Below are 12,094 nucleotides of genomic sequence, written 5' to 3' on the forward strand. Positions count from 1 at the left end.
ACTTGATCCCCTCCATACTTTCTTAAATTTGCCTCTGATATTAAGGTGTCTTCGAAAACCACCAAAACAATGTGCTCGACCAGCAGTGTACAGTCATGCCAAAATGAAGTGCAAAGACAAAGTAAAGCACTTCCTGCAAGTAATTAGTTATAACTGTGGTATTGCTACACAATTAGCTGGTAACCATGAAATGCATGTCAATGGATGAATCACACTGATGTCACACTCCAGCACCGTGGCTTTCTCTAGATAACAGAAACAGATCTCGAAGGCTATGCTTTTGCCGGCAGCATGGGCTGGAAGCGATTCTGGAGCCGAAAACATGTCATGGATGCCATGTTTTAGACACACTTATTGAGCAGAATGCTGCATTGCATTGTGCATCATCTGTCTATGAGGTTATGGTATAGGTCTTGTAATACCCACCTTGTACCAATCATTATCGTGTTCTGTGGCCAACTGGTAGTAACGCAGAATCATGGGGATTGAAGTCTCATTGATGCCCTGCATGCACTCCTCCCACTGGCCAAGCTTCAAGTAACATCTGAGGGTAGACGAAATAATTTAATACTTCTCACTGTGCCACTGTAGCGCCCATTTTGCGGGTCAACTATTTAGAGAGGCACTACAAAAAAGTTAACACCATGAACCACAATGCAAAATTTTCCAATACAGAATAGTTAACTTACAAAAGTATTTTTACAGGGTAGTTCTTGTTTCTAAAATTACTGAACTCCTTGCCTTACCCATTGTCTTTGACAGTGGTGCTTAAACATTATTTACTGTGATGTGCACAGCATTGATGTGCACAACAAGGCAAGGAGCCGGCGCCGTGCAATCAAACAGCTTCTCCTGGCTAACGCGCTCGCGATTAGTGCCGTAGCCTTGCATATAGCGGCAAGATCGACTGCATGATCTATACAAAAATAAAGAGATCCTTTAAAAAAAGCGCAGAATAAATTAGTCATTTTTATCTACAAGGTTGTTTAATATTGTCAGAATGTGGTCACCGTGGCCACAGCGGGGAAATGGGAAACGAGAGTAAGCATTTGACTGCCAAGTGAGTTGTAATAATTGTAAGAATGTACTACGCCGCGTTAAGTGCAATCTTTTAAAGAAAGTGAAGAAAATATTAATTGCTATTCACTAAGAATCCATTCAGTCTCGTCAGAATGTGGAGACATTGGGAACCAGAGTACGCATTTGATGGCCAAGTGAGTTACGAGAACACACTATGTCGTGAATGGCATTAAGCTTTAATGCAATTAAGCATGTACATGTGGCACCCCACGAATGACATTAAAGTTTAAGGCATTAGCCAGTTAATGTCATTATCCGTGGCCGTGTGGCAGGGGTATTAGTGCAGTGCTCATACTGGTGCCTAATTGAAGCACTGGCTCCCTAGCATTAACTGAATCAGATTGTAAAGAGTGAGAGGGCCTAAAACGGAAGCCCAGTGGCTATGGCGCTGCGCTGGGAAGCCTGAGGGAGCAGGATCAAATCCCGGCTTCCACAGCTGCATCCCAACAGAGGTGGAATGAGAGAACACTTGCGCAACATGCATTGGTTAAAGCACCCCAAATGGTAAATTTTGATCCAAAGCCCCCTGGGCGATATCACGTGCCTCATAATCAGAATGTGGTTTTGGGGTGTAAAACCCTAGAATTTTTGAAGAGTGGGGTGGGGAAAATGTTGTACATTTGAGAGAATAAAACTAAGGGCAAAAAAAGAAGAAGGAGAACCATAGCTTCCTTTAATTAATGAAGCTTATCACATTGGCACAATTTTGGCAGACTAAGAAGAAAACAAGTAGTGTTGCAAGACATCCTTGGTGCAACATAACTTTGCTTTAGGCTATTTAATTCATTGAAAGTACAAACAGGGCTGTGTGTAATACATGCAAATAAAGAAAGGAGCTCGTGCAGTCATAAGCCCCTTTTTTTCAGTGTTTGCCAGTCCTTTCCTTCCTTTGTCCATGTTTTTACAGTGTAGACCTGTCTATAGAGCTCTTGCCCCTTGGTGCCTTTGCATACAAGACCTGCACTTTGTTCTTATCAAGTAGTGAATGCATGCCTAGCACTTTCTGTTCCCAGGGTTGCAGATGTCCTTCCCTGCAGCTAGTGACAGCCTAAGACTGCAACAATGTAAGACAATGTAAGACAACAATATAAACTGGTGTCAACTCACCTGACAAGTTTTGCTTCTCATTCATCCTATCACTGATTATATGTTTTTGTGCTCATATAGCCTTCATTGATACATTCAAACACCCTACAATGTTGCACATGGCTGTCACCATAATCACAGGCTAGTCGTGGGTCAAATGTTGAAGATATGCCACAGGCACAAAGGTTCAATCATCAACACTGCCCTCTGTTGGCATGCGCCTGTAGTGTGGCCAAGCCTCTTTCAGGACACACTGTCACACACTGCTGCTGGCAGTGTTTGCAGACTCGTGTAACCCACCCAGTGACAAACGCTCATGCCAGGCCCCAATTTCAATTTTTTCATCGGCTCACCTTGACCCTGAAATGTCCGCCCACATTTTGTGCATGCATTTGTACAGAGAGTTTTCTTCTCAGCACCTTTGCCACCTGTTACTGCCTTTCATGGATGTGTGTTACTGACTGCTGCATGTATTTCTTTTAGTTTTTAATTCCGAGGTTTTATTTGCCAAAACTGTGATCTGATTATGACGAACGCAGTAGTGGAGGGCTCTGGATTAACTTTACCACCAGTGGTTCTTTAATGCATACCCAAAGCACGCTGGATGAGTGTTTCTGCATTCCGACCCATCAGCCACAGCGGTCAATGACTTCACGCTCAGCAATGCAATGCCATAGCCACTGGGAGCTACTGTGAGACCCCTGTTTGTGAACGGAGCAGCTTCTAACACCAATTTTTCCAGCACTGATGATACGACAGCTTGCCATTTGTTGCAATAAAATGTGTTGTGGTGTCCTCTCCCTTCTATCCTTGTTCGCTGGCGCTAAATATGCTTTCCAAGTCGGCTTACCAACATGCCCAACAAATGGCAATGCTGAAATGCATCATGTAACCGCACAAAAACAAGGGACAAAGAAGGAACACACAAGACAGGCATGGAACTTCAACTAAGATTTACTCCGGGAAATCCCACATTTATACAAGTATCATAATCACACTTGCTAATCATCAGACAGCCTTCACTCAACGTTGGCATGCGGGCGTGAGTGCCACAAATTTACTTGTAAATATTTGAACACTTTATCGCTCAATGACACTGAAGAGCTGCTTAGGCAGCTGCCAGATTGCGTTTTTATACAGTAAGCTTCATAGATTTCTCGGCTCAGTTGTGACGCAAACATCTTCAAGACTTTAGTGTCGCGGAACCTAGGCGTGCAATTACGACAGTGGCGACAATGGTCAGCCAGTTTGCCACCCCCCGCCAATCCTTCTACTCCTGCGCGGTGCTCCTGCAGTCTGACGTTTAGGCACCGTCCCGTCTGCCCTATGTAGCTATTGCCACAAGAGAGAGGTATCTGGTACACCACCCCTATTCTGCATGGGACGAACCTGTCGACGTGCTTGATACCACATTCATTTCTTTTGTTCTTACCCTGCACCATGTTGCACATACCCGCCAGTTTTTTGGGCGCCGTGAAAACCACCGGTACTTCACATTTTTCAGCCACCTTTTTGAGGCGGTGGGAGATTTGGTGGTAGTAAGGGATGGCAACAGGTCTACAACGTTGCGGCTCTACGCTTGGGCGGAGCTCTGATGGGCCCCGCGCTTCCTTGGCAAGGGTTTCTAGCACCAAGGTGACCATATCGTACTGAAATCCTGCGCTGTGCAGTCTTTGCAACTGTAAGAACACGCTATTTTGCATTTCATGCTGGCAGGACTTATCAAGAGCAGCACGCAGGCAGTGTTTTGCAACTCCACTTTTTACAAGCTTCGAATGAGCAGACTGGTAGTTTAAAATACCTTTTTTTGATCGAGGCCAGATCTTTAAAGCCAGATCATTAAAGCCAGATCATTATGCTTGAGGTACCTCAAGCAGAATGATCTGGCTTTAATGATTTCTGATAAAGAAGGTAGTTTTACGGTTCTACCAAATTCGTTATTTCGTCAGAAAGCGAGGGAAGCTGTCGCAAAAAATTTTTCCATCATGACGTGCACTGCCGCTAAGCTAAAAAAGCTAGCATTGGGTCTGTGTGATAGGTGTAACCTGAAATATCTTGGTTTGGGTATCAAGGGTGCGAAGAGCGGAGCGCTTAGCATTTTCTTCTCCGCGAAAACGCATAAAGAAGGCATTCCTTTCCGAGCCATCGTATCGGAACGTGACACGTGGCAGGGTACGGTCTCTAAGTTTCTGCAGAAACACTTGCGCTTGCTCAGATTTGAGGACCCGTTCATGATAAGGAATTCTGAGGAGCTTATCACATTTCTTCGTGATCATGAAGGCTCGAGGGAACCGTTGTTTTCGTTTTCCATTGATGTCATTGACCTATTTTATTCCATTCCACAAGATATATTGCTATGCGCCATTAGAGATTCCACTGATGACTATGGCCCTGTGGCCTTTCAGAACGCATGTGGTGTAAGTGTGGACGACTTTTTAGAAATCCTTCATTTTTATCTGGCATCGACCATCGTTAATTTCGAAGGAAATAACTTCGTCCAAAAGCGCAAAGTGTGCATTGGTTCCGGTATTGCCCCTTCATTAAGTGACATATTTTTATCATATTGTGACAAGCGAATTGCTGAACGCATTGACACAGCCTACTCGGCTAAGATTTTTAGATATGTAGACGATTATGCCATTTTTTTTAAAGGGGTTGGGGAGGGAGGCGGTCCAACTGCAGTAGAGCGTGTTCTTGAAATTTTCCGAGAAAGCTTGTTTGGGTTGAGTTTCACCTTTGAGTTGCCTTCACATGGATGCCTGCAGTTCCTGGACATTTTCATTATTATTGCTTGAACCCATGCGTGCTGGAGGTATCAGCCTCGATCAAAAAAAGGTATTTTAAACTACCAGTCTGCTCATTCGAAGCTTGTAAAAAGGGGAATTGCAAAACACTGCCTGCATGCTGCTCTTGATAAGTCCTGCCAGCATGAAATGCAAAATAGCGTGTTCTTACAGTTGCAAAGACTGCACAGCGCAGGATTTCAGTATGATATGGTCACCTTGGTGCTAGAAACCCTTGCCAAGGAAGCGCGGGGCCCATCAGAGCTCCGCCCAAGCGTAGAGCCGCAACGTTGTAGACCTGTTGCCATCCCTTACTACCACCAAATCTCCCACCGCCTCAAAAAGGTGGCTGAAAAATGTGAAGTACCGGTGGTTTTCATGGCGCCCAAAAAACTGGCGGGTATGTGCAACATGGTGCAGGGTAAGAACAAAAGAAATGAATGTGGTATCAAGCACGTCGACAGGTTCGTCCCATGCAGAATAGGGGTAGTGTACCAGATACCTCTTTCTTGTGGCAATAGCTACATAGGGCAGACGGGACGGCGCCTAAATGTCAGACTGCAGGAGCACCGCGCAGGAGTAGAAGGATTGGCGGGGGGTGGCAAACTGGTTGACCATTGTCGCCACTGTCGTAATTGCACGCCTAGGTTCCACGACTCTAAAGTCTTGAAGATGTTTGCGTCACAACTGAGCCGAGAAATCTATGAAGCTTACTGTATAAAAATGCAATCTGGCAGCTGCGTAAGCAGCTCTTCAGTGTCATTGAGCGATAAAGAGTTCAAATATTTACAAGCAAACTTGTGGCACTCACGCCCGCATGCCAACGTCGAGTGAAGGCTGTTTGATGATTAGCAAGTGTGATTATGATACTTGTATAAATGTGGGATTTCCCGAAGTAAATCTTAGTTGAAGTTCCGCGCCTGTCTTGTGTGTTCCTTCTTTGTCCCTTGTTTTTGTGCGGTTACATGATGCATTCCAATAACGACCACCAACTAGCCCGCTTATCCCTGTTAAAAATGCTGAAATAAACCCAAGCCATGCAAATTTTCTTGAAAGAGAGAAAGAATGGAAACGAGAGAGAAAGAGAAAAGAAGCAGATCCACTGAAACCACATGAGCTGGTTTTAAGACATAGTTTACATAAGGGAGTAATCCACCCGAAGCAAACTGCTGTTTGTAAAACAGAAAACTACAATCTACACAACCTTGCTGTTTGCAAAAAATGGGCAGAAAGGAAAGGTTAACAGACATCCCTTCTCCCCCTCCTCCTGAAATCCCCTACGTTAGTCCACAGCATAAATGCTAATGGTTAACTACCTCAGTAGACAGCTCATCTGACCTGGGGATGTATTCTCGGATAATCACGTTCAGCTATACTATTGCCTTCGCGTGACATAGTGCTCAACCAGCCAATCTGCGCGTGCGCCTGATGGCCGAGGCAATAGGATCCCCAAAAACGATCGTCACAGAATATATCCCCTGGTCACATTCCAATAATATAATTTTCTGCCAGCAGACTATTTAATGTGTGGAGTTTTGGTTAACACAATTTGACTGCATTGGCTAATATTTTTTTGTTTTTTTGGTTACTGGCTGGTTCAGTGTTCACATGCACAGTTTTCATTCACAAAGACAAGTAAAATAAGTTTCACGTGTCTATAAAGTCAGCTGTATGTCATTTGTAGCCATATAAAAGCACTGCCGAGAGTTTTGAACGACTTGGATACCGAATCTATGCCAGGCAACCAGGCACAGTACTGGCCCAACAACACTGAGAGAAGACAGGGCGCTGTCTTCCATCTGGTGCATATTTGACTCACGTGCACATATATGCATTAACGGGTAGAAAAGGTGGAATAAAAAAGAACCAAAGAAAAATGAAAAAGTAAGCAAGATATCCACCACATGTCGCAGGGTTGTAGCCACATAGGCACAATCACCTGAAGCACTATTATGATCTAGAGAGAAGTTCTAGCACTTTGTCGGTATGGTATACTCATGCCATGCTTATGCACTACGTCCACATTTTATTCATATAATAACAAATAAACACTATACAGTAGACTTGCATAGTAGCCCACAACAGTAGCCCATTATGCCCCACTATTTCCACTTCCTCAACAGCTTCACAAGTAGCTTGATCTGCACTCCTTTCCCGTACAAAAAAACTGCTGGCACAATGGTTCACAGCTGCAATCAGATATGTGAATACCCATGTGATCAGACATGGAGCTCTGAACATTTAAAATATGCTCATGGAGGCTTTCAGTGGGGCAGTGCACTGCCTGGCCGACAACACATCTTCTGCTACATCAGGGGAGTGACGTAAGCTACACCTTCAGTGCAGAAACATTTGCACAATAAAGAAAATGTAAACTGTCCGAAATTTACGGAAACATAGAATGATTAGAAGCTTTACTTGATTAGCGAACTTATCATACATTAATCTTAAATTCATCTTCTTTCAATACAAAGTCGTAAGCCTTTGAGGGTCAAAGACGTAAATATATCGCACCGCGAACAAGTCCCAAATGGTTGATGTTGTATTTTTACGGAGCCATCTATGTTTGAAAAACAAGCCAAATTTTCTACTCTTTGTTGCCTAGCAAGCGCTGCCACCCTGTGTGGATACCACAATTTTTTTTCCCGCTACGCAGTCTCATGGTTATCATTATGGCCTTTTTATGCTGGCGGTTGAGTGATTGCTCGTGCATCTGCGAGGCGGTTAGTTGTGGTTTCGTCTCGCAGGCTGTTTCTGTTCATTGCACTCGTAAAAACGGATACCTATCTGGTTTCTAATCTCTCAAAAGGTCACCGCTAGATACTCCCTCATTTATGGCTCACATGGGTGCAATTACATCTGTTCCCAATTGGACGCTGGTATGTACAACTATGCCACCGTATACCACATTTACTCGCATAATGATTACACTTTTTTGTAAAAAAAAATTGACGCAAATTCAGAGGTGCGATCATTACGCGGGTTAAATCTCCCGCGAAAATATATATTTTTTTCATCCCACATTCGCTGCGGGATGACAACGGGTCAAGCAGGCGGTTGCCACTGAACAATTGCACTGTAATGGTGCAGGACACCAAAACAAAAATGGTGGCCGGCGTAGCAAGCCGAACGCGATTTTTTTTCTTCTTGTGAGCACATTACATGCATTGAAACATTTCTTCCATATTAGTTGTGAGTAATATCATTAATATTGGCAAGTTTGCAACAATAACATAGCCATGTCTACTTTGAGGGGACAGAAATAGAGATGGGTGCACTTAGCTGCCAGTGACATAGAAACACATAGCGGGCATGCTGTGGAAACTGCAGCATTAGTCTTCACTACTATCCTAATACGGCACGTTTCCGCTAAGGGTGGGCGAATATCTTGGCTGTGTTACAAGTGTCGGTGTATGAAAAGGGTACACTTCTAACGTATCAGTGTAAACACGGCCCCTATCGTGGCCGCTCGTGATGTGTTGCGTGCCCACGAGTGCAGATGACAGGAATCGAAACGTGCCTTTTTTGTCGTCGTTGTTGGCCAAAACCATTAAGAAGCCGCAGAGACGTCAATGAACCGCGTGACAAACGCCATACTTGGAGAACGTTTCCCTTAGAGTCTCTCGCTGTTTCGCTTTCGGAAGGCAGTGAGGCAGCCATTCATTGGCGTCTGAGGGGGATTCTGGGGGATCAACATAACGAGAATGGGATTCCGAGAAGCCTACAAGTAATAAAGCCAAGGCAAGTTTGGTTGTAGCATTGTTTTTTTTATGGAAGTGCGGAAAGTGATGGAAGAAATGAAATGGGGCATCTGCTTAAAAATGTTTGGCGCGTGCAGACCGCTTGGTATGTCTTCAAGAGTTGTTTGCGTAGCATTTGACAGCATTCAACAAATGGTAAGCGGGATCATCATTAGCTAGACTTGGCACACGACATATCGCTGCGACAAGTTTGGGGTGCAATGATTACACAGGAAAGAAAAAAAAAATCGACTTTTGATGACAAAATTCAGGGGTGCGATGATTACCCAAGTGCGATCATTATGCGAGTAAATATGGTATGAAAATACTGCCATGCCTGCACACAACCATACAGTTTTCTTGTCTGCGCTCACATACACGGTTGAATTATGTTGTGGGCATGCATGCTAATTGCTATGCTGCGAGTTGAGTGGCAATGCCTTTGATGAAGATTACTGCTGACGGAATACATATCAATTTTACTTACTTCTTTGTACTTATTATAAGTATTTATGCAAGCCTATCTGTATTCATAAAGAAACAATGCATGTTTACATACGGAAAATATCGTATTTACACGAATGTAGGTTGACCTTCTTTTTTTAATTTGAAAATCTGAAGTAGGGGGGTTGACTTACAATCGAAACCAAAACATGGCACCGCCAAAGAAGCGAGACCAATGAGATATCAGGGGAGCTACAACGTAGTTAAAATTTTGTTTGCTCTATGGCCCTACCCATAGCTTTTCGCTATCCCACACATTCTTTTGCTTTTCAGAAGGGTTTTTCTACATTTTTGAGAGTTTTACAGCGCATGCAACAATCATGGGGGGGGTGTCTAAAGTTGATGGAAGTGCCGCTGTTCCATTCGAGGCGGCACCCTCTGAACGGCGGCGCTTGCGGGGAGTACCGATAGTTCATAGAAGAGCAGACACCGTTCAAGTGTTTCTCTTTCCCTGTAGCTCTGTTGACGCGTTCGACTTCACTGCAAGCTACGTGCTACTTCCGTCCTTCCTCAGTCGTCATGAGTGCTCCAGGCCCACTAAACATTCGGCACTCGTTCACAGCAGCGTTCAAGAGGGCTGCCATCCTTTACACCGAAAAAACAAATCACTGCACAGCAGGCCACAATTTTGATGTTTCTGAACGGGTGATGTGTGTGGCGACTGCAGCGAAGCAAAATTTTCACCTGTGACGGCAAGCAAGTATTTCCTACGGGCCGAAGTCGGGACGCTTTTCGGAGAGTTGGCCAAGCTTGCGGTGTACGTCGCTGAAACGCGTGATCGGTCCCTGCCAGTGAAGTGCGACATGGTCATGAAACAAGCCCGGATCTTCACCTTTTAGGGACCTGCTCTGCAGTGAGTACAACGAGTGGCTGGCGGCAGAAGACTGCGAACTTATGCCAACCGGACCTGTCAAAAGAGCCTCCCTGAGTGCTACGTGTGGTTGGGTGCATTCGGCGCAGGCTGCTGTTCCACAAGATGTCGTGGTGCGCTTGTTTGCCAAATGTGGAATTTTGCTGGATGACGATGCACTGTGAAACCGTAGCAGCGATGATGACGGCACAAGTGAAGAGCAGTCCAGTGACCATGCCAGCCACTAATAAATTTTTGTTATGGAATACACCCTCGGGTATGCTCTTTATTTTTTTCCCCTGTCACATGCGATATGAGGGGGGGTCAACTTACATTCGAGCCGACCTACAATCATGTAAATACGGTATATATTTTTTCACTTTATCGTCACTCTAGAAGAACTGCGGTAAATTTTTTGTTTGCAATAAAGAAATTCTACCCTTGGGGGTCGTACTTGGCAAAAAAAAATTGACCCTCAAAGGGTTAAAGCACCCTTTAAAACATAAGATTCAACTGCTTGTGGTATCCTCTATTTTGTGTAGCTCTCTTGCCTGTGCTTACATTATGCTGCTGTCCTTGAAATCTCCCTGCATGACACAAAACAGGCAAAAAGCATGATGTATCTTAGTGCTTGCTTGAAGAAAACAAAAGAAATTTATCAACCAACACACAAAGACAATCGGCACAATACACAAATGCCCCGTCACCTGGCCAGGAGTTTCTGGTGCTCACTGCGCTGTGCATTCTCATTGGGAACAGGCAGGCACAGGTGGTTCAGGGTGCTGTTGGCTGGAAGCTCTGTCTGGACAAAGTGGTGCAGCTGCCTCAGGGCGTTTTCCTGCAGGAAGATAGAAGCATACATCTAAGGTTGTGCAGTACACACAAGCTGCGTCATGAGCCATTCTTCTTGCACACACCGCGGCAAGACGCGGACATTACCTAAACAGGGGTGGGACTGCCCAAAGTAATTTTGGAGAAATTTTTTGACCAAGTAAAATTTCATTTTGAAGCAGTTTGAAGCAGGCCAATCTGAATTTTCGGAGAATAATGGAATAATGAAAGCCGATCCCTTGCAATCTGGCAAGCCGTTGCAGCCCGAGAAGCTGCATCGTGGGCGCAGTCTGTAACAGGGTGCACAGGTGATGGTAAAAGAGTCTCGAAGAGCAATGGGGGATGGTGACCAAACAAAAGATAGAAGCGGTGTCATGGTGTGACGAGTTGTAGGCAAATGACACATAAGGCAAGGTGCTGTCCCAATCACAGTGGTCTGAGGAAACGTACGTGGAGAGCATAGTGGTCAGCGCGCGGTTGAGGCGCTCGGTAAGCCCGTCGGTTTGTGTATGGTAGGAGTGGTTAGCTTGTGATTTATGCAACATGAACGAAGAATGTCGTCGACAACTTGGGACAGAAATGAGCAACCACGGTCGGTCAGCAGCTGTCGAAGAGCGCCATGGTGAAGAATAATGTCGTAAAGTAGAAATTCCGCCACGTCAGTGGCACAGCTTGTCGGCAGTGCCCACGTGATAGCGTGTTGTGTCGTGTAGTCCGTAGCTACGGCAATCCACTTGTTCCCAGTCAGAGATGTTGGGAATGGCCCGATGAGATCAAGGCCAACGCGGTAGGATGGGACACTAGGAATGTCTATGGGTTGAAGCGGACCGGCCGGCGACAAGGATGGATGCTTGTGGTGCTGGCAGGACTCACAAGCGGCAACGTATCGGCGCACAGAGCGGTGGAGGCCTGGCCAGAAGAATCGACCCCAAACGCGATCGTACGTGCGAGCTGCTCCGAGATGTCCAGTGGTGGGGGCGTCATAAAGCTGTTCGAGAACAGTGGAACGGAGTGTTTCGGGAACAACCAGTAGAAGTTCAGGGCCATCGGAGCTGGTGTTGCATCTGTATAAGATTCTGTCGCAAAGCACAAATAATTGTAGGGATGGAGCAGAGTGATGAGAGCGCAAATGGTGTATAATTGACCGCAAATTGGCATCGCGGAGCTGTTCGCTGCGTATGTCGGTTAAATCGGATATTGCGAAGACACACGTGTCCGAA

At 45.2% G+C, this 12,094-nt stretch overlaps 1 protein-coding gene across 3 annotated transcripts in view; it reads right to left on the reverse strand.

Annotated features, from left to right (window-relative positions):
* mTor (serine/threonine-protein kinase Tor) overlaps positions 1–12,094 on the reverse strand; it is a 388,261-nt gene that overhangs the window by 103,005 nt on the left and 273,162 nt on the right. For all 3 annotated transcript variants that reach the window (XM_072287059.1, XM_072287057.1, XM_072287058.1), the window contains 2 exons: positions 10,751–10,881; positions 427–544 (listed from right to left, as the gene is read on the reverse strand). In XM_072287059.1, the coding sequence (XP_072143160.1) occupies positions 427–544; positions 10,751–10,881 (249 nt within the window). The remainder of the gene's footprint in view (positions 1–426; positions 545–10,750; positions 10,882–12,094) is intronic.

Source organism: Dermacentor andersoni, chromosome 3 (genome assembly GCF_023375885.2).
Source record: "Dermacentor andersoni chromosome 3, qqDerAnde1_hic_scaffold, whole genome shotgun sequence".
Classification (NCBI taxonomy): Eukaryota; Metazoa; Arthropoda; class Arachnida; order Ixodida; family Ixodidae; genus Dermacentor; species Dermacentor andersoni.